Source organism: Sinocyclocheilus grahami, unplaced genomic scaffold, assembly GCF_001515645.1.
Source record: "Sinocyclocheilus grahami isolate Dianchi unplaced genomic scaffold, SAMN03320097.WGS_v1.1 scaffold787.1, whole genome shotgun sequence".
Taxonomy (NCBI): Eukaryota; Metazoa; Chordata; class Actinopteri; order Cypriniformes; family Cyprinidae; genus Sinocyclocheilus; species Sinocyclocheilus grahami.
In genome coordinates this window covers 639,408-662,767 of record NW_015505966.1, presented here as the reverse complement: position 1 = coordinate 662,767, position 23,360 = coordinate 639,408, and the positions used below count along the sequence as shown (strand labels likewise).

Genomic DNA, 23,360 nt, shown 5'->3' with positions numbered 1-23,360 from the left:
GTGAAAAGCGCTGTACAAATAAACTTGAATTGAAAAACGTGAATTAAAAAACCTGAATAAATGGTAAATAAATATTTTCTAACAAAAAGTGCAAAGTAGAAAAAAGAAAAATGCACAAAGAACTTGTATGGAGATTTTTCCATCTACAGATTTTTCCCTGACCTTCTTCTTTTCTCTCTAAGTTAAAGGTGCACACTATTGCTGAAAAACACAATCACTACTCAGCACTCAGCAGTCAGATGTCCGTATACACAAAGGCACAGATCCCTAAACAAGATCATATCTGCAGATTAAACTTTGTTTGTAGAAGCATTTTTTAAATTTGAACTAGCACCTCATGACTACACCGCGTTATGTACAAGAAGCTGCAAAAGACACAGGCACAAGTGGAATGTACAAAGCATGGTGACATTCATTTTTAAGTAAATATAATGGGCGATATATTGCGTCACCAAAAATGATTGAGGTCATGTACATATATTGCGCGATAAGTCGATATATTGATTATTGCGACATGCCTTTAATGCCTTACTTTCAAAGTTGCTGCTGGTTATAATCAGCTCTTATCCTGATGATGTTAACTCTGAATGACAGCTTTAGGACGTTGCTGGCCGAACAGCTCACCTAAATTCATCTTTGGGTTCTTATTCTGCACATCTCCCTCTGGCAGCCATCTGCGTCATCGGTGCAGCGCTGGCTCAGTCTCTGACCTCTGCCTGCTCATTTCAGGCATCAGCTCTCAGGATGTTTTAGTAATGACAGGAGGAATTTGACATACTGTGAATAGATTTAGATTCAAATTGGTTATTTATTTGCATATAAAGTTTGTTTGGTTGCTTGTGGTTTCTGGCTGTGTAACATTAAGTGAAAATAAGCTATGGAAATGCGTTTTAAAGCAGAGACAGACGTCACAGGTCATGTAGTGCCTTGAGTAGCAGGCAGGCAGACGTTGGTGTTTAGTTACTTGTGTCTCGGATGGCTTAAAGCATCATGAATAACTGAATGGTCGTGTCTCTACACAGACGTGAATGAAGAAAAGAAAGTGGCTCTCAGCATCATGAATAAAGGCTTCTACAAACTGCATGATTTTAGCAATATTATAAGATCATTGCGAATCACACTGTGCGACATGGATCTGATAAACTTGGGTACGACATGCATGCGGACTGTACGATTTTGACACCTATTGACTCGTAGACTACGACGCACATTACTATAGAAGAATAAAACTGTACGACATATGATCACAGAAATCGCCACGATTGTTTCACAACGCCAATCTTTTCGTCAGGGACAGCTGAAAATCGTGCAGTGTGTCTCGGGTTTAAGATGACACGAGATATTACCATTGGAGAAGTACTGAAAAACCTGCACATTATGCACTGCACATAATTTGCCAGTGACTTGTTTCTGTGACGAAAATTGGAAAGGCAAAAATGAAGAAATATGGTTTAATTAACACAAAATATTTAACTGGCAACCCTAGTTAATGATAAATGTATTTAATGCAACACCGTTTGGGTGTGATGGACAGTTATCAATAATATGTATAAATAAAAATACATTAGAAAATGTAATTGTAAATTAAAATATTAGTTTTTATTTATTAATTTGTAAAATGATAAATAGTTTAAAAATGTTAATAATAATAATAATTATTTCATGTTTATGCCTCTAACAGTTCTACAATAGTGAGCAAAATAATAGTGTATCAAATAAAAAGAATAAATATATTCCAGATAATATTTTATATTTCTATATAATTATACCGCTGCCTTTATATTTTAGTGAGGGGTTCATTGGATTGAAAAAAGTAGATGATCAGATTTGGACTGCAGTCCACAAACGGTCACTATCAAATTGAACCGAACTTGAGCAGTTCTGCAAAGAACAAAATGTCATTTTAAAGGGGGGTGATTCTTTTCTATACCCACTGTATATATACAGATACGTATATATAGACACAACAGTTCTTTCTGTTCCTCGAATCTGATTGGCCGAAAGGAATGCGATATTCTAGTGATAACAGAGCTCCAACTGTTTCACCGTTTGTATCACTCCGCTTGCAGTAATTCTCACAGCGAGTGTCATGGCAGATGCCCAAATCTGCAGTCTTTGGTCTCATTAATCTATAATTTGTTGCTGAGCAAATAGTTTTGGCTGAGAGCAAAATCTCATCATTGTTATATTTTATATCACTTTAATGCTGTATGTCAGAGTGCTGCTTTTGTACTTTTGACTAAATTGCCTAGCAACTTTTATGATGGCTGTTGTTGTTGTTTATTAAATATTACGATTCAGTAAATTATGTTTTATATAAATAGTAGTATTTAATTATAATATTTAGTATTGGGAAACTGTGTGCATATTCGTGATGGTGATTTTAGTCATAGGGTTATACAAGTAGATGCCTCATTAGTGACTATTAGTTTCTATGGGCCGCTATGTGTAAGCCATCCGCCATATTGGAAGGGTCAACTTGACGTCATTCACCATAATAATCAATGATTATTCGAAGATGCCACAAACCTTACATATCTATGGTTCCGCCCCTCTCTCGCATTGTGAAAGCTTATCCCGTTTCTTCGGAAATTTAAATCCCGGCGGTTTTTACAACCATCGGCTGTGCAGGATTGTGGCATCTTCGAATATTCATTGATTATTATGATGAATGACGTCAAGTTGACTGTTGCAAGATGGCGGACGCGTCTACGTGCTTGGAGCTGTCGAATGAGGCATCTACCTATAAATATCTATGGTTTTAGTTGCATTATTGAAATATGATGAAGTACCTGTAATGGTAAGAACTGATCTGATCTGATTATATTGGGGAAGTCGTGGGTAAATGGTTAGAGAGTCGGACTATTAACTCAAAGGTTGCGGGGTTCGAGTCTCGTACCGGCAGGGATTGTCACATGTCACGTCACTTCGTCACTTATCACTGTATCGATTTTCCAGCACCTGTCTTTCATGAACTATTGTGCATTAACTATTATAGTATCTCTGTAGTATATTCTATATTAGAGGTCTGTCTCCTGTTACTTTAAAGCCCCGCTGCGTGAGGGAGGAGCTGCTGTTTAGCCAACAAACTGTCAGAGAGAGAGTTGTGGCTGTTGTACCTTGCTTAGCAGGGACAAGTACACAATAGTAGGTCGTCAGGGGTGTGTTTCCACTGTCCACTTATGGCTTGTGGTGGAACCGTCTGTCCATGTACAGTAAGCATGAGATTATCAGAGGCAGAACAGGTTTGTCAGCACATTAGCACCATGGGATTTGAGCTCAGTGTAGTCTGGAGTTGCTCTTGACATGGATGCCTGGCCACTCGTGGGACGCCCCGTGCTGAAAACAAGTGGAAGGGAAAAAACAACTAAATATAAAGCCACTATGGAAAGTCAGATGGGTTTAAACATTCAACCATACAAGGAAATAGATTGTGTCCTTGCAGCTCTCAGCCATAAATAGTCCATTGCAAATTTTTTTTTTTTGTGTGCAAATTTTTACAAGATTCTAAACATGCCACTCGTTTAATCTATCACTAAATGAAAGGGACATTGGAGTTTAAAAGCAATTCAGTAACACTTTATTTTAAGGACCAGTTCTCGCTATTAACTAGTAGCTTATTAGAGTGCATATTACTAGCATATTGGCTGTTTATTAGTATGTATAAAGCACATATTAATGCTTTATTCTGCATAAACAGATTTAGATTTTTGGGTGAATTGTCCCTTTAATGCTGATTTACAGTTCTATCTGCAAAAGTGACTCAACTTCAACAATTTGTTTCATGTTGTTTTTCTTGAATGCAAATTCTACAAACATATTCATGTCAGCCATGCATTATTATTATTATGGAAACACAGCCGGTAGAGTCAGTAGACATCAATTTGTTCAGTACATGTAGTGTAGTGGTATTTAACATCTTTGATCTTTGACCTTGTCAGCACTGCTGTAGATTCATGCTCTAAGTGTAAATGATGACCTTTCACCTTTCCCTTCTCCGCAGCTTGACCTGAGTCAGCCGTTAGAGGAGCAGGGTCCCCTGGACGTCATCATTCACAAGCTAACAGACCTGATCCTGGAAGCAGACCAGAATGACACCCAGTCCCTGCTGCTGGTCCAGCGTGTGCAGGTGAGAGGTGTGCTGAGGGCCTGTCTGAGCATGTGTGCTGTCGTCTTCAGCCCACTGCCTAGATCTGCAGCTCTGATTAAGATGCAGGAATTTGAATCTTATTAAAGGCTGGAATACACTACACAACTTTTGCCCAGATTTTTGCCTCAATTTACAGTCTGAAGAAGTTGACGCTTGTTGCTGAAAGTCAGAACCAGCCTGTAGATTGGAGTTGACCGATTTCATAGCAAATCATGTTGTTGCGACCGCTGGGGGTCAGCCGTAACAGGAAAAGGAAGAGAGTCTCAATACCAGAGAGATGCTGAATAACAAGAGTTTTATTTACAATTTAGCGTCAGGGGCAGACAAAGCTAAATGACAAACAAAATGAGCTTTTTTAACCCTTTACACTTCCTAAACCAAAATTAAAGAAAACAAAATAGTTCAAACTTACCTGACTCTCTAAACCCAAAAATTTTAGATTTAAGAAAGAAAAAAATGGCGTCAAACGCCATTTACACCGCCAAAACTTTTTTACAAAGTAAAATATGTACAAGTCGATATCTTAACAGTTCAAAATCAGAATCCAAAATAGTAGTCAATCAGGCGTGGGTCAAGTTAACAAGAAATAACACGGGTTGAAATCACGAACACTATGACAAAATTACAATCACACTCACAATCTCTCTAGGCAGACACTTTAAGACTTAAATGATGATGGCGAAACAGCAAAGGCAATACGCTACACAGTCACGCACCATGGCACATTAATGGCAGAAGGTTGAGTATTTGGGGCGGTCCTTATATCTGGATCAGGTGAGGAGGAGAACCAATCGCAGCCTCCAGCAAATTATAAGGAACCGCCCACCTGTAACACGAACATGCACATGCACGTACACAGAGACTATATACACAGGACAGAATGGAATCAATGGACAAATGACTCGGGCTCATAACACATGTAGTGTATGATGGTCACAGACAGATTTTTTTGGCTTCAGACTCTGATTCTATTTCATTTACATGAATTTAATCTCTGTCATTCACTTGTAAGTGAAAGGAAATTAAAAGCAGTAATTACAGAGCAAAGATCAGTATGAGAAAGGTTTTGCATTTTAAGTCTTTATTAATCCAAGATAATTTTATTTGTATTATCTTGCTTTGTGTTTGGGTTTTCAATTTTAGTTATAGTATACATTTTTAATAGTGCATAAAGTTCAGTGTTTGCTTTAGCAGAAATTGCATCATACTCAACCTCAAATTATAGGGATTTGTTGGTACAGCAATATACTGACACAATGTAATATAATTATTATAATTTTTTTAAATTCTTTACATCTTGTATTATAATTTATTTATGTGTACATTAATTTCCTACAGTTCAGTAAAAAAAAAAAAAAGTAAATAAATCACTGGATTGAAAAAAATAGTTGGAACCATGACTACAGAAATTATATAATATATTGTATTGTTGTATATTGTTACAAAAGATTTCGATTTTGAATAAATGTTGTTCTTTTTAACTTTTTATTCATCAAAGAATCCTGAAAAAGGCATCACAGGTTCCAAAAGAATATTAAGCAGCGCACCAGTTTCCAACATTAATAATAAACCAGCATATTATAGGGCTGGACAATAATTCAATATCAATATGTATCGCGATATAATTTTTTTCAATAACGGTGATATGATTTTTAAACATTTCCGATATTTCGATATCCATTACCTGTGTTTCCCATACACTGATTTATTTGTGGCGTTTGACTTCGTTGAATAAACGAGCACTGCATGTTTCAAAATCAAAACGCGTCGCGGGTGTTTTATATGAATGTATCTCTGAAGGGAACCGACTGTCTTCAGAATAGTTTAGATGGCATTTTTATCTGATAAAGTAGCGTTCATGAGCGGAGCTGCTTGGAATGATTTCTGAAGGACCATGTGACATTTAAGACTGGTGTAATGGCTGATGAAAATTTAGCTTTGCATCACAGGAATAAATTATATTTTAAAGTATATTAAAATAGACAACCGTTATTTAAATTGAAATAATATTTAGCAATATTACAGTTTGATCACATAAATGCAGCCTTGGGGAACAGACTTCGTTCAAAAACATAAAATATGGTTGTATGTGTGTATTTTATATTTTATTATAATGGTAATATTGCACAAAAGACCATTCTGATTCCCATCATACAACTTTGTTTTTGTTTTGTCGTCTTGTGAAATGTCACCTCAGCTACTCACCTCTAAATGAGAACGTAAGAGCGCTGAGCCTCTTAATGTTCTTAAACAAAGCTCTCTCCTAACACCGCGCTCTCACTAAGCATGCGCTTAATGTGTACAGTACATAGATTTACATAAGACACAGAATGATCTGAGCACTGACATAGTGTTCAATCAAAATCCTGTGAAAACTGGAGATCTTTTATTTTTTTTTTGCTGTTGTGTAACCTATTTTGCTCAGAGCTGGTAGAATGTGTCTTCACCCATTCAGATGTTGGAGTTGATTTGAGCTAACAATCAGTACACTGGGATCAGTGACTAAATTTCCCATCAATGACAGTAAATGACTGATGGAAATGAGAAAAGAATGCATTTCATCATATTCAGTCAAATGTTATCATATGATTGGAGTGCATGGGGACAGTGAAGAGAAAGACAGCGAGTTGTTATGCCAACTGAATGCAAGACTGAGATGTTGTTTCTTTTACATAACAGCAATGTAACAGGCTTCATGTGTACATGTCTTTGTATGTGCGGCGTGTTCATTAATGCATACAAGTTTATACATGTTAGATAGTTGCATTTTAACAGGACCAGTAAGTAATGCTAGAACTTGAAGATTTCAGTTAGTCAGGTTATTGACTAATGTCTCCTGTACACCTTCCTTGTTGTGACCTGTTCCACTGGTCTTGCAGGATTATATTGACGCTCACCCAGAGACCATCATTCTTGACCCACTTCCAGCCATCCGAACTCTGCTGGACCGCTGCAAGTCCTACCAGCTGGTGCACAGGATAGAGGACTGCATGAGAGGTACTGTGATCCAGCACCCCTGTTCCTTCTTCCATTTTCAGGTTATACAAGGTTAACTACAAGATGCACTCACAGTTTGGGGTGAACTTTGTAAAGTAATGGTCTGGTAAGAGCTGTAACACAGCAGTTGGCATGTTGAGCTTTGGTGCTCATGCAGGAAAAACAGGTTTGAGTCTAACCTGCAACATGTTCTCATTCCGTTCTTTTGCTTTGCTTAAAAGAATAGTTCTCCCAAAATGTAAATTGCTGTTAACATTTACTCACCCATTATCTTTTTACTTTCTTCTGTGGAACCAAAAAGGTGTATTTAAAGAATATCCTGACTGCTCTGTTCCATATCATGGAAGGGAATGGGGACTGGGGCTGTCAAGATTCAAAATGACAAAAAACACAATGAAAGTATCATAGACATGGACTCATGCACAATATTCTGAAGCCTTATGAAAGTTTTGTGTGACAAATTTTCAGTCGTTATTCACTGGAAATCTTAATATCCACCTTGTAGCTCTGCATGTTCATGTGGAAAATAAACCGTATCTGATTCATTTGTGAGTGAATTGCTCCTTGATCTGCACTTCACACGTTCACCTACCATCTACCATCTTTTATTTACACACAAATTACATTTTGGGAAATGATTGCAATGCACTTTATGTGTCTATGTCTGGAACAGAGATTAACAAAAAAAAACAGGCCGTTGCAGATTGTGAATGATGAATTACCACAATATTTCACGGTATCGTGATACTACTTGATATCATGATACTTCAGCTGGTGTAGTATCGTAACGTATGTTTTTGGTATAGTGACAGCCCTACTAGTCACCATTCATTGTAATTGCATGGAAAAAAGTGACAAGTACTTTTAAAATTTCTTGTTTTGTATTTCAATAAAGTAAGTCATACAGGTTTAAAGCAATATAAGGGTGAGCGAATAATGACATTTAATAATTAACTTTAATTTTTGGGTGAATTAATCTTTTAAATTGTGGATTTCTCCAGAACACCCATATTATAGCGACCTCATCTCCCCTCCACAGAAAGCATTTGGTTCTTCCCTGAGCAGGAGCGTATGTTCATCTATATTTGTCTTTGTGGGCTTCCTGTGTGTCCGGGTTCTATTGAACCAGACGTGACCGATGGTTATGTAACAAAATCATCTGTAAGCCCCCAGTCTGTGTCTCTCCTTTTCTTCTTTTTCACTGATATCAGAGCATCCCACTCTTTATCTAACGAAACCATAAAAAAGACTTTAGTTATGCCGCAAACATTTAAAGGGGTCATATGATGTTGCTAAAAAGAACATTATTTGGTGTAATGAAATGTGTTTATGCAGTTTAAGGTAAAAAAAACACATTATTTTCCACATACTGTACATTATTGTTTCTCCTCTATGCCCCGCCTTTCTGAAACACATCGATTTTTACAAAGCTCATCGGTCTGAAGAGCGAGGTGTGCTCTGATTGGCCAGCTTTCCAGTGTGTTGTGATTGGCCGAATACCTCAAAAGTGTGACGGAAATGTTACGCCCCTTACCATACTGTGATGCCGTGTCCGGCCGGAGCGATGAGACAAAAACATTAAAACCCATTATAAATGAGGCATTTGTTGCATCCAGTGGGGACATAATTACGGATTATAATGACTTATACTGTCTTTTTACGCATTGCGTTGCATTGCGCCGCGTAAACATAAAACCATGTCTGCATTTGTGATCGGATACTCACGTTTGAATCATCAGTAGCAAATCCTTTAAATATGAAAACTTACTTGCAGTCTGTGAGACAGAACAGCCGGTATTGTAGTCTACTCTCCCAGGATCAGTAAACAGTCCTCCATAAAATGCGCTGGACACATCTGAATATTTGGGTTGAACTGTTCTGGAACAGTGTTGTAAATACAACTTAACCACTGATTTCTAGTCGTGTCCTCTTTTGGAAGACCAAACAAAGTAGTTTCGTTTTCACAACGAGAAACACCGCGTCTTCACCACATGGCGGCGGCTACAGCAACATTAAAGTTACGGCTTATTTCTTTGCGTGAACATTTGGGCAGCGTTATGCAAATCTTCCCACACAGTGACGTAGACATGTGGGGGCGTGTTTAAACAAGGTGTTTTAGGAGGGCGTGGACAAGTCTGAACTTTTATAAAGAATATCTCTTTGGGTTTGAGACTTTAGTCTTTGCAACTTTAGGGATCTTATCTATTCACGAACAGCTTGTAACACTCCAAAGAGAAAGGAAAACTTGAAATCGCATCATATGACCCCTTTAAATCAAATTAATTACATGATATGGCACTAAATACCCCTAATTAAATTAATCGCAATTAATCACATATGTAGGTATTTTCTGGAAAAGCCCTACAATGAAGAATTCAAAAGGATGCACAGGATGCGTTCTTGAATTGTTTTAAATTTCTCAGTTTTTTTTTTGCCAAATCAAATTAACCGCTGAGTCATGTTTTGCCCTGTAAGTGTCTGTTTTTAGACACTGTGTCAAGATTAAAAGAAGTTTACCAGCAGCCTCTCAAAAAGATTTCTCCAGTTGTAGGAAAACTCATTCTAAAAATGTTCGTATAGGTCAGGTCAGGTGGTATTAAATGCATTAAATCGCAACATGTTGAATTGACTGTTGCAACATTAAACATGCTGCAATGTAAATGTTAGATTGGATGACGCCAGTACTTGCAGATAACACAACTACCAAATTATACCCTGGCCATCTGTCACCCTCTCGGTTTCTTTCGTCCTCTCACATTTACAGGCAGACACAGTGCCACATCCCTCTCTTTAGCAACAGAAAGTATGGTTACAGTGGCTACCATAGCAACACAAGTGGCAGCCGCTCTAGATACTCTAAGCATAGCAGCGTTCACACCATATTGGGTAAAATAGTTTTCGGTACTGACTGAGATATATTTATAATCAACATTTCTCTCATCTTCATTTCATTTTTTCAATAAATGTGCATTGTAGCATACATAAGAGGCTTTTACACTTGTATGCAGCATCAGTCTTATTGTCTGCTAGGAATGTGTAATGCCACTGATGTTAAAAATGCATAAACACCCAAGAGTCTACCTTAATGCCAGTGGATAGAAATCTCCCAAAATTAATTTGGTGTATTTTGAGACATGATGCATGAGATTTGGTCCTGGGACTGCACGATTAATCGAAATAAAATCAAAATTTGTATGTTTCACTGCGTGAGAACATGTGTGGCGTGAGAGTGCGATGGCTTGTCGGACGTAGCAACAGTAAGGGGGGCGGGTCTTTGCCACGGGTCAATAGCGATTATGCCTTGGTGCAATTATCAGATCGCAAAGGCTATGATTAAATATATGTGCTGCGTGTTTCAGAGTGAAGCACAGCACTGTGTTCTTATCCGTGAGCAGCTCATTATTGCCAGCGTGTGCAGCATCTCAGAGCGGCTTGTTTCGCAGTAAGTGCTGTTCCACACAGACTCCATCTCTGCATGTGCTCTGAGATTTGGTAGCTTTAACATGCATTTGCATGGGAAGCCAAACACACCAAATGTGGGACGAAGCGGAGCGATGTTACAGAGCTCGCACCGCACTGAGCTGTCATTGCCATGGCTCAATGGACCGAGCAACTGACTCAACATCACAGTTAGTGCCACTAGTATTTATAATACTAGTATTATAATTTTACAGTTAATGTATTTGTATTTTAATTTTATTTAGTAATATTAACAACAATATTACCGTATTATTGCGGTTGTTGCTGTTATTTTATAGCCATATTGATATCTAATCACAAATTGTGCAGCCCTACAAACAAGCACAGCAAACCTAGTTGTTGAACCCTGGATAACTACTTAAATTGAAATTAAATACTGCACAGCACTATTTACTTATATTACACTGCATACATTGTTAACATTTTTAACACAGAATACAGGTGATGAGGTTTTTTGATGACAGATGGACCGCAGTGCAGGGCGTGCGGTGTAGTACAAGTGTAATACTGTCTGGAAAAAGTTAGCCATGGACACTGTTTATTTTCAGTAAGAAGGACAGAGTGACATGGAATGTAGAGCTAAAACTGAGCCAAATGAGTGATGGAGGCTGGAGGCATACCCTGTCAAATGCGGCTTTACGGAGCTCAGTGGCTCGGAACGGCTCTAGCCCAAGCTGTGATATAAACGAACGCTATTGGCTATTTTAAAAAGGGGCGGGGCTGCGTGATATGTCCCGCCCTGTCTTCCTGTTTCAGTTAAAATGACGTCAACACATAGAGTAATGCTGCGTGTTTCTAAGCATTTCAGGGGAACTTTAAATTTAATTTTAGACTTTTGGTAGCTCGCTAGGTTCTGGGAACGGATCTATGATCTGTGCTTGTAGGTATCAGTTGATGAACCAGCACACAGGAAGTCGCCCACACACTGGTGCCGTAATGAATGCTGTTTGTCATCCCAGTCCTCAGTCAATTCTAGTCTATTTCTTAATGAGACGCCTAGTGGTTAGTCCCACGTTTTCTGGCTCCACTCTTGACCATATGACTCATGCACATCCTGAAGAGCTTCACCTTAACATTGTCCTGCTGTCTTACATTCTGTCTGTGGAGACAAAGCAGGACACCATTTGTTTGTGCATGAGACGGAGCATTTCACTGTACAAGGCATCTGCTTTCATGGTATTGTGTTTAGCAGTTTTCAAATCTGATCAGCTCAAAGGGTGTTTTTTTTTTTGTAGTTTGAACTGGTTTTGGTACTGTTTTATCTGGGAAAATAGGGTCTCAGAGATTTAGTTTGATAAATGTTTTTTTCCATAACAAAGGAGTGAATGGATGGAGGAAGAGGCTCGTATGATATTACGCTTCCCGTCTGTGCTGTCCGGCAGAATCGGAGCCAAAACTCCATAGCAGTGCTTCATAAACGTGTTCTAAACATTCCATAAATGTCATATAAATGTCTCGGCCGGCTCCGGCAGGTCTGCAGAGAGCTTGAAGTGTTTAGACAGAGCACAGATTGATCCTCACTGAGCCAGAAATGGGAACATCACTAAGCGTTTGTACCTGCTAAAGAGGATCTCATTACTCTTCCCTTTTTATTTACTGAACAACTCTTGGCCAATTTAAATAGAATTGACATTTCTAATAATAAGTCATGTATTAACAGCCTTCAAAAACATAAATTTCTTAAAATCTCGGCACTGAAGTCTTGTACAAATACCTTCTAGAACTTTGCCTCAGTTTGTAAAATCAAACGAAAAACCGATGTAGAATAAAGCACATTGCAAGTCAATGGGGCAGCTGTTCTCTACATTTTGTTTCAGAATTTACGTGAATTGGACAGGAAGAAAATGTTTATTATCTGATCTGTAAGTAATCTCAATTGTCTTTTTGAGGTGAGTATCTAGGTTAGGGTTATCTAGTTTAATGGTTTTCTTTGTCTGAACAGTACTTGTGGATAGTTGCGTAACATCATTAATTGAGTGTATTGCATGAAAGTTTACTAACTTTACATGGTCTTGATGCTTCCAAAATGAACATTATTATTCATATTTGCAGAAACGTTGCCACATAGGCTTCTATTGCAAGTGCATTACTATATTTGTTTCAGTTTTTGAAAAGCGAACAACACGCTGGAAATATTTTCTTACCGAACATGTAAGTCTGGATGCTTGAAATGTTTATAAATGGTAATAGTAGGTTGCTCACACCACTAAATCGCTTGTCGGAGATTGCTACTGCCATTTATTACTGGCTTTCATAAACGCTTATGTAAGCTTCCTCTGGAATAGGAGAACAAAAAGCTAGCAGCTGGATAAATGGACCAGCTCTGATAAGAAAACCAGCACAGCTCTCTCTGTTTCAACACTACATGATATTTCAGTAGCGATACCATCATTTACCAACTCAAAAGCTAGCTAGGCAAAACGGGAAGTGAACGGAGCTTGCGATTTTATTCCTGAATGGGGGACTTTGACCAATCAATACTGACCTTTTTGGTCGACTGTTTTCGCGTTTGCTGGTTTTGAGGAACTTTGAGTTAGTCCTCTATGCATTCAACTATGAATACACTATAGTTCAAAAGTTTGGGGTAAGTATTATTATTATTTAAAATAAATGTATACTTTTATTCACCAAGGCTGCACAAAATTGATCAAAAGTCAAAGTAAAGGCATTTATAATGTTACAAAAGATTTCTATTGTAAGTAAATGCTGTTTTATCAAACTTTCCATTCATCAGCTGAAAAAAGTATAATAGTTTCCTCAAAAATATTAAGCAGCACAACTGCTTTCAACATAGATAATAAAAATAAATGCATCTCTAGCACTAAATCAGTGTATTAGACTGATTTCTGAAGGATCATGTGACCCTGAAGAGTGGAGTAATGATGCTGAAAACTTAGCTTGGCCATCTCAGGAATAAATTATATTTTAAAATATATTCAAATAGGAAACCGTTGTTTTAAATTGCAATGCATTTTCAGTATTAAGGCCCGTTCACACCAAGAACGATATCGTCTGTTTATTCTAAGTGCAAGCACGTCTGCCACTTTAAATTCTCGAGCTCGTTACAGCAGGATGGATCCTGATTGGCTGTGAATATTTTTATCGTTCATCAGCTGGAAAAAATCGTTCTGAAAGCGATTCCAACGATATCGCTTCTCTGTGCCTTTATCGTTATAGCTGTGGTGTGTGGACTGCTATTCTTTAATATTGAGAACGATTTTTAAAACGATATCTTTATAGTTATCGTCCTTGGTGTGAATGGGCCTTTACTGTTATTAATGTATTTTTATAAAATTCATAGTTCCAAAAGCTGTTGTAAATTACTCCACAAACATACACCTTTGTTTACGTTTGTGTGTTGCTTAACAACCACTTTGTTGCAACCACAACTGTTTCTGAGCAACTACTTTGTTTGGTGGAAAAATAATGTTTTTATTAATATCATTACACTTTATTTGCTCGGTTTTATTTTGTGAAACCTTACTACGTATATGGAATAACCATTTTATAATTTATATATTGAAGTTTTCAGTAGTCTTAAAATGTTATTTTACCATTTCTTGAAATACAAGTTGTGTGATGAAGTGTTTCATAATGTGTACTAAACTCTTGAGTCATGTCGAGTCTTTTCTTCAGCTTTGAAAAGCATCTCATCATCAGTTTTGCTACCTCTCCACACAGGCGGTTTACCGTGATCATATCAGTGCGCTGTGTCATCGGCCTGCTGAGGCTTCGCTCTTCAACTCATTTCCTGTGCTACACTTAAAAAAAAAAAACTCCCAAAACATGCCTTATCTGCCTAGATAACAGCACGAACACTGATACTCTGCACCAAAGCAGATTCATTCACTGAACCTCTGGGCGGTTGCTTACTGGCCCAAGTCAGAAGAGCCTATTCCCAAGTTAAGCCCAGTATGCATCTCTGTTTTGATGATTCATCCTTATCCGATAATGTGCCTCCGGTCGGAATTCGCAAACATAGCTACTCATTCACAGCTATTGACGCTTTTGTTCCATCTATGGCTCTGTTTGCTCATCTGAGTGATGCCCAGGACAGTGAGACTACAGTATTTTCAAACAAAGCCTTGAACCCATGGGTCAAATTGCTGCGCTTCTATTGACTGGCTTCTGCATTATGCAGAGTGAGTCGGGCTCAGTGCCTTCTGTCCATTGTTCTCCATTCGGTAAAATAAATATGGAAGTAAAGGCAACCAGAGGAGTAACTGTTGACAGAAGACCTTACACAAGTTGTTCTATAAGAGTCGTGGGGGATAACATCTACTCTTACCAAATAACATCATCCCTGTGAATGCGTAAATGTGTCTAGTTACTCTCACCTAACTAGTCCTGCCTGTTCCACAATTCAGATGTCTTTTTATATTGTTTTTGCTTCCCTTTTCCCTGCTTAAATGATCATCACCGCTGGTCAGTGGGAGTTTTAGTGCTTTGACATTTGGTATTTCTTGCTTGTTATGCTTGTTTTTTTTTTTTTGGTGTTCTTCAATAACTTACCGGTAATCATAAATCACCAATTCTTGTGTTTTTATGAAACATTGAAAGGATGTTTATTATAAATAATTTGCCTTTGCACATCATTTTTCTTTTTAAGTTCATACGTCTTCATAATCTTTCATCAAAAACATAACATTAACATAACATAAAAACATATTTTTAAAATGAAAAAAAAAAATTTCACTTGAATTTTTTAATGCGTTATTTTTATTTTTATTTTATTTTTTTTGCTTTGTTAAAAGTTCTGAGGCTCCATTAGCAAAGATGCCAGATTTCAAATTGCATACTTCCAGGTTCCTGCGTCAGCCAATCAACTGCCATTTGAGATAAATAATGCTGATGGATAGTGTTTTTCATGCATTTTAAACTCATTGAAGTACAGTGAAAGATTTTATTAAACTTTTGCTCACACGACGACGGTCGGTTTCGCAAACCTTTGCATTTTCCCTCTATTATCTTTGCTGTTTTGATGGAGAACAGCTTGGTCCACCTGCTAAACTAGCACCAAACCAGCAAAGACCTCCATGGAATCTCATTAATGCATATAACATTGGAGCAGGACTCACCTGTCTCGTCCTGTCTCTCGTTCTCTCTGCAGATGTGAGGATCTGTTCTCCTCCATTTATGGTGCTGAACAGTGAGTGTGGCCCAGACACACTGGAGCAGATCAAGCAGCACGGTCTTACATTCCCTTTCAGTAAGTTCCCACCTTGTTTAATTAAGTAAAATAATCTGATATACATTATTTATTTTGAGATTTTGCATGATTTTGTTTTGTATGGTCATACAGCATTCATTTTATTTGTGCAGAAAAGAAGTCTTAAAATTTGATTGACAAAAATCAAGTGACTGCACCAATAGCTATGACCACAAAGACGCAGTTTTCAATAATGTCCCTTACTAAACTGCTATTAAATCACAAAACTAGATTGCATGCATTACTAACTAAACAAACTCATCCGCTACCTTAGAGTGTTTTTCTTTTCTTCTCATCCTGCACAGTTTGCAAAACACGGGTTGCTCACGGAACTAACTCTCATGAGGTAAGAGACTTTTCTAACTCTGTTTTTGTGAAACGTGACCACAGAGCTCATGAAACACTAATACACTCAAAGCATTGTTTCAAAACCTAGTTGAGCTGCCTTTGAAGTCAGCATTCTCTGTGAAGCTGAACCTCACTAGTAGTTAATCTGGAAAGTTCAACTACACAAGATTCTTTTTTTTTTTTTTTGGTCAACATCCGCTTGATATGCACAAAAGGTTCTTTACAGTGAAAAAAATCTTAAGATTATTAAATAGTATGTTCTTCATACTAAGAAAGCAAAAGTTTTCTTTGTGTAACAAATGTTCTTTGTGGAACCCAAAATGGGGGTTCTGTGGAATTACGGTGAAAAGCCTCTTTTGGAAGCTTTACTTTTGAGAGTGTTTTCATCTTTTGTCTCTTCTCACAACAGATGGCTATAATATTCAACGCAGAGGACCTAAAAGACGTGAAGCCACCGTGTGTCATTCAGAGTTTTATAAACCACAATGCCGTGCTCTATAAGGTGTTCGTGGTGGGCGAGTCGTACACTGTGGTGGAGAGACCATCACTCAAGAACTTCCCCTCTGGACCATCTGGTAAACCTTCAGCCCACACTTCAGCTCTTTATGCATGTTATTTCCATGAAAGGCCACTGCTGCGAAATGGTTCGTTTCACTGCGATTGGACCATTCAGTTTGTTTAGGCGTGATTTACATTACAACATTCCTGCTGTATAACCCAGATGCCTTTGCATAGCTGATTTTGCAGTGAAAAGAGTCGATCAAATTTTGCTGCAACCCAGTCAGCAAAAGTGCTTACCCAAGTCTGGTTTCCACTGCGGGCTGCTATAAAGTATTGTCCGTTTGCATATGCTAATGTACTTGTAGTCCATGCAAACCAGTTACGGTTACTGGGAGAGCGACTTTTTAGTTTAATGCAAATTCAGGAAGTCAGCGCTGTGCCCCACATGCCTTGCCTTCCAGCAGTATTCAAATGAGAAAACCTGTTTAGAAGATTAAAACAAAGAAAAAAAAGAGGCACAGTGTTTCTAAAGACAGAGCAGGCTGTTAGTGATTTCTAAGAATTCTGTGAAGGTGTGAAATAAAAAGGCTGAGGAATTTCTTATGCAGGTTTGTAAAGTTATTCAGTAAGATTCTGGAAATCAGAGTTTATTTTAATTTTGTAAAGATTTTAATGACCAAAACTATCATGTTTTAAGCCCAGTGCAAAGCCAATGAGAACTCATAACACCACATAATACATTTTAATTATGAATTATTATTTTCTTAATATATATACAGTATATATATATATATATATATATATATATATATATATATATATGTGTTTAATTAAATTAAAACAAATACATTGTATTTGATTTATTGATTGTTTAGTCTGAATACATAGGTGCAAATTTTAATGGAGAAACATTACTTAGTTCAGAATAAACTAATGTTTCTACACAGGCATTATTGAGCAATGCAATGCATATTTTCATGCTTTAAGAGAATTTCAAAATTAAATAAATTACAAATATTAATAAGGTTTATATCCAAATTTTTGTTAAATGTTTTAAAACATATATGGCTTTTACAAAGCATGTTGCATTTTAATGCCTTTTAATATTTCACCTTCAAATAGATTTTCTTTATTGAATGGCATGAGGCAGCCATATTTAGAAGCTATACAGATGAAGAGAAATTTTCTTAGGTTTAAAAAAATATAATATTTTGATTAATAGATGTACATCATGAATATGTGGGGTGTTTTGATGTCTGCAGAAAGAAGGAAGGCTAAATGGAGGGTCGCCGTCTCCCTTAATGAATTTCTTTACTGGCATTTGAGTGGGAGGCCATAAATCTCAGCATCCTCTTGGCACTAGATTTTTGTGTTTGCTCCTCCTCCTCCTCCTCCTCCTCCTCCTCAATCTATTTATTCTCCCTCTCTGCCTGGCACTCCTGAAGCTTTGACTCTCTCAGCTGAACCACGGCTTTCTGCTGCTGTCTAGTGGCTTCCTGTGCACTTGCACTCTTACACTTTCCCTTTTATTCAACTGAAAGTGTTTTGCACAGTAATGTGTTTGTTTTTATGCCTTTGCAGACAGAAAAGCGATTTTCTTTAATAGCCACAATGTGTCCAAGCCAGAGTCATCCTCTGACCTCACATCTGTAAGTTCAGTTCTCTCTAGTCGACAAAAAGTATTGTGTTCACTAAAGCTTTAATGCAACAAATCCTGGTGGGAATTTAAGCAATGGGTATTGCATACTTCTCTTTCGTTTGCATTTTTGACAGAGAGATAATGTAGAAGGTGTTTCCCAACCACCGAATGAGGGTGTCATTAGGGAGCTGTGTAAATCTCTACGGGAATCTCTTGGTGTTTCACTCTTCGGCATCGACGTCATCATTAACAACCAGACGGGCCAACACGCTGTCATAGACATCAATGCATTCCCTGGTGTGTATCTGTTATCTGTCCATGCAAATATCCTGCTAACTACAAGGCAACTCTCCCGTGCCAGATAGAGTTTATATACACAAAACATTGAATAATTCTTTCATTTGCACGTATACACTCTTATGCGCACCAAAGCTGCATTTGTTTGATCAAACATACAGTAAAAACAGTAATATTGTAAAATATATAAAGAACTGTTTTTGTCTTTAGTGTCACATTATCCTTCAGAAACCATTCTAATATTACGATTTGGTGCTTAAGAAACTTTTCGTAAGAATATCAAAGTTGAAAACTAATAATTTTGTGGGGGGAAAAAAACGTACCCCAAATTTTTGAACCGTAATTGGTAAGATTAGGGATGCACCAATATGAAAATTTTGGCCGATACCGATAACCGATTATTCTTTATTTTTGAAAATGTTTCTACACAGGCATTATTGAGCAATGCAATGCATATTTTCATGCTTTAAGAGAATTTCAAAATTAAATAAATTACAAATATTAATAAGGTTTATATCCAAATTTTTGTTAAATGTTTTAAAACATATATGGCTTTTACAAAGCATGTTGCATTTTAATGCCTTTTAATATTTCACCTTCAAATAGATTTTCTTTATTGAATGGCATGAGGCAGCCATATTTAGAAGCTATACAGATGAAGAGAAATTTTCTTAGGTTAAAAAAAATATAATATTTGAGGATTAATAGATGTACATCATGAATATGTGGGGTGTTTTGATGTCTGCAGAAAGAAGGAAGGCTAAATGGAGGGTCGCCGTCTCCCTTAATGAATTTCTTTACTGGCATTTGAGTGGGAGGCCATAAATCTCAGCATCCTCTTGGCACTAGATTTTTGTGTTTGCTCCTCCTCCTCCTCCTCCTCCTCCTCCTCAATCTATTTATTCTCCCTCTCTGCCTGGCACTCCTGAAGCTTTGACTCTCTCAGCTGAACCACGGCTTTCTGCTGCTGTCTAGTGGCTTCCTGTGCACTTGCACTCTTACACTTTCCCTTTTATTCAACTGAAAGTGTTTTGCACAGTAATGTGTTTGTTTTTATGCCTTTGCAGACAGAAAAGCGATTTTCTTTAATAGCCACAATGTGTCCAAGCCAGAGTCATCCTCTGACCTCACATCTGTAAGTTCAGTTCTCTCTAGTCGACAAAAAGTATTGTGTTCACTAAAGCTTTAATGCAACAAATCCTGGTGGGAATTTAAGCAATGGGTATTGCATACTTCTCTTTCGTTTGCATTTTTGACAGAGAGATAATGTAGAAGGTGTTTCCCAACCACCGAATGAGGGTGTCATTAGGGAGCTGTGTAAATCTCTACGGGAATCTCTTGGTGTTTCACTCTTCGGCATCGACGTCATCATTAACAACCAGACGGGCCAACACGCTGTCATAGACATCAATGCATTCCCTGGTGTGTATCTGTTATCTGTCCATGCAAATATCCTGCTAACTACAAGGCAACTCTCCCGTGCCAGATAGAGTTTATATACACAAAACATTGAATAATTCTTTCATTTGCACGTATACACTCTTATGCGCACCAAAGCTGCATTTGTTTGATCAAACATACAGTAAAAACAGTAATATTGTAAAATATATAAAGAACTGTTTTTGTCTTTAGTGTCACATTATCCTTCAGAAACCATTCTAATATTACGATTTGGTGCTTAAGAAACTTTTCGTAAGAATATCAAAGTTGAAAACTAATAATTTTGTGGGGGGAAAAAAACGTACCCCAAATTTTTGAACCGTAATTGGTAAGATTAGGGATGCACCAATATGAAAATTTTGGCCGATACCGATAACCGATGATGGTTGGTTGCGGTTCATTTGCATCTTTGTCTCCCAAAAATATATAATGTGTTTGTATCAATAACAGATATGTGCAAGGTGATGAAAAGGGAAATATGTAGGATGTAAGTTTTATAATTTAATAAGTCTAATAACCTTATGTTGGTTTCATGGGGTATCATAACATTTCCAATTTTTTGCTTTAAGTGAAAGTTATTACATATTTTCCCTACATTTTGAATAATTGAGTGTATTTATCTTAATATTTATTTCCAACCTGTTTTTCAACATCAAGTATTTTTTGAGAGCCATAACATGTTTTCTTGGGGTCTTGCAGTTTGACATCATGAACTAAATATATTTTATGGTCTTCTTGTCACATGACGACAAAATAGCTGTCTACATGTTAGTTATACCACTTGCATATAATATATTAAAATAATATATTAATATCAAATATAACATTTAACATCAAACAAAAATTGGTTATAAAAGAAATCAAATCAAATAAAAAGAAATTAAAATAATGAAAAATAAACATTTAAAATGAAACTACATTGGACCATTCAGTTTGTTTAGGCGTGATTTACATTACAACATTCCTGCTGTATAACCCAGATGCCTTTGCATAGCTGATTTTTTAGGAAATAATATTGTCAATATCAATATTAAGAAGTAAAAGGACATTACAAGTTGGACTGACTGTCAGGCACAGCCAAAAGTGAGTTTTGATTTAGATCTGTGCTGACCTGAGTCGCAAACGGTTTCAGATAGTCCAGTATGATTTGGTGAACTAGTTCATCCAGTTCACTAAAAAGAACTGGTTCAAAGTAACGATTCATTTGCGAACCGGACAACACTACTAGGAACTGTGGAGTTAGATCTATGACGTGATTTTTAAATTGCACAATAAACTACAACTACTAAGTAAAATAGCAGTGTGCCATCGATTAACCTCACACACAAACCAAGCACACAACAAACTCTCACTTCACAAAAACTATATTGCATATGTGCTACTATGCGAAATGTATTCATTGCACAGACCGATTTTTTGTTTTTGTTTTAATAGCATGTTCTCACTGACCAGTTTGTGCTCAAAAATCCTCTTCATGACCACTTGTTTTTACTCTTCTCAGGGTATGAGGGTGTCCCAGAGTTCTTCAATGATCTCCTCAACCACATCATCAGCGTCCTCCAAGACCACTCCTCCAGTGACCCCTCTGCCCCGCCCTCTTTAGGCGCAGGAGAGCGCAACCGCGCCCCGTCCCAGGAGTGCTGCGGCATGCTCGGCAAAGAGTCGGACAGCAGCCCCTGGATCGTGGAGGGCGACGGTGGTCTGAAAGGCCCATGTCAGAGGCTGGGCTGCAACTCGGCCATGTCCCCCAACTTCCAACAGCACTGCGTGTCCACGATAGCCACTAAAGCCTCGTCACAATAACTGCCGTGTCCCCATGCACCCCTCGTCCCGCCGTCCTTCCCTGAACAAATTGTGAAGACAAACTGAATAGTATACAATAACAGTAATAACTATTATACTGATGAAATATCTGTAATCAAAAATAAACTATATTGGGAATAATCATAATGATGTTGATAATGGGCATTGGATTCTATCTCCTATGCCTTTGTATACGTTTCATTTTTTCATTTTCTTTCTCTTCAGTCTAACAACTCAGTACTGTAATGCGAACTTTCGGGAAATCAACAGTGATCAGCAGCTATTTTATTATTTTTTTTTTAAAAATCATTTTTAATTTGAATCACAGTGGATGTTAATTAATTGAACACGTTAGGCATGTTGGATATCCACGCTGGAAAAGGTTCTGAAGTTTGTCTTTTGTTGCTGATGGGGAAAAAACTAACAGTCGTGTGTGTTTTTAATGACACAGAACACAAACACACCCAATAATCTAACAGACAGGACACCTTAAATGTCTTTGTGCTCTGTATTTAGTGGAAATCTTATATTGTGAGGATCCATGTTGTTGTGCGGCGTCTATAGATCTGCTCCGTAAGACAAACGAAAGCTTGGCGTGCAGCTCTTGTAGGCCGTGTGCCATCTTGTGACACTCCGTAATCTTTTCATAATGTTCCAGAAGACTTTCATCATCCTTCTGTAAACATTGTGACACCTGACATTTTTCATGTGCATTTCAACGCATCATATCATAAAGTATTATATGAAGTTGGGAGGAAACCGAATGATGAAGTTCCAGGTGAACTGTCAAGTATCATTAATGTTTTGAAGAGGCTAAAATTCTACTATTCTAAAATTCCTCTTATAAAACGGAGAGTTCCGGTCCTTGATTCTGATTGGCTGAGCCACGTTCGAAGCTGTCGTAAATTACTCTACAAACACACACCTTTGTTTACGTTTGTCTGTTGCGCAATGTTAAGTTTGGTTGGACGTTTGCAAGAGGATATTCTGACATTCCTTGTATGCGTGTGTTGGTTTTTAGCAGACAAAAGTTCTAATGTTTTGTATGTGATCCAGTTTTGAAAGTCATATTTATGACTCCGCTTCAGATTAGTACAGAACAAACTGCATAGGATGGATGTTAATGTATATGTTGGGAGTATTTTGTCTTGTTCTAATTGCAAAGAACACATCTCTTCCACTGAGAGTTCAGCGCTTTGATTCTTGGTTACCATTCCTTGGTAAAAAAAACTAAACAAATATATATATATTAGATTTGTGCAATTTGACATTATTCTTCATTATAAATGGAATAATCGCTAACTTGTCTGAAAATTACTAATGAATACAGAGTATTTGTTTTATACATCGCATTGTTAGTGAAACATTGCATTTGGTTGCTGATTTAAATTAATTTCAAAATTGGTTTAGCACTAATATCAATGTGCTTAAAACCATCTGAACAATTGAGCAGTAATTTATACATTTAATTCAAATGTAATAAAGCCAAAAAGGGA

General features: G+C 37.3%; 1 protein-coding gene across 2 annotated transcripts in view; it reads left to right on the top strand.

Annotated features, from left to right (window-relative positions):
* The window catches only part of itpk1b (inositol-tetrakisphosphate 1-kinase b), a 46,025-nt gene extending 22,665 nt beyond the window's left edge, over window positions 1–23,360 (top strand). For both annotated transcript variants that reach the window (XM_016246153.1, XM_016246152.1), the window contains exons 4-11: window positions 4,004–4,129; window positions 7,030–7,147; window positions 15,738–15,836; window positions 16,142–16,182; window positions 16,594–16,759; window positions 18,267–18,334; window positions 18,459–18,621; window positions 21,563–23,360. In XM_016246153.1, coding sequence (XP_016101639.1) covers window positions 4,004–4,129; window positions 7,030–7,147; window positions 15,738–15,836; window positions 16,142–16,182; window positions 16,594–16,759; window positions 18,267–18,334; window positions 18,459–18,621; window positions 21,563–21,864 — 1,083 coding nt within the window. In that variant the 3' untranslated portion in view covers window positions 21,865–23,360. The remainder of the gene's footprint in view (window positions 1–4,003; window positions 4,130–7,029; window positions 7,148–15,737; window positions 15,837–16,141; window positions 16,183–16,593; window positions 16,760–18,266; window positions 18,335–18,458; window positions 18,622–21,562) is intronic.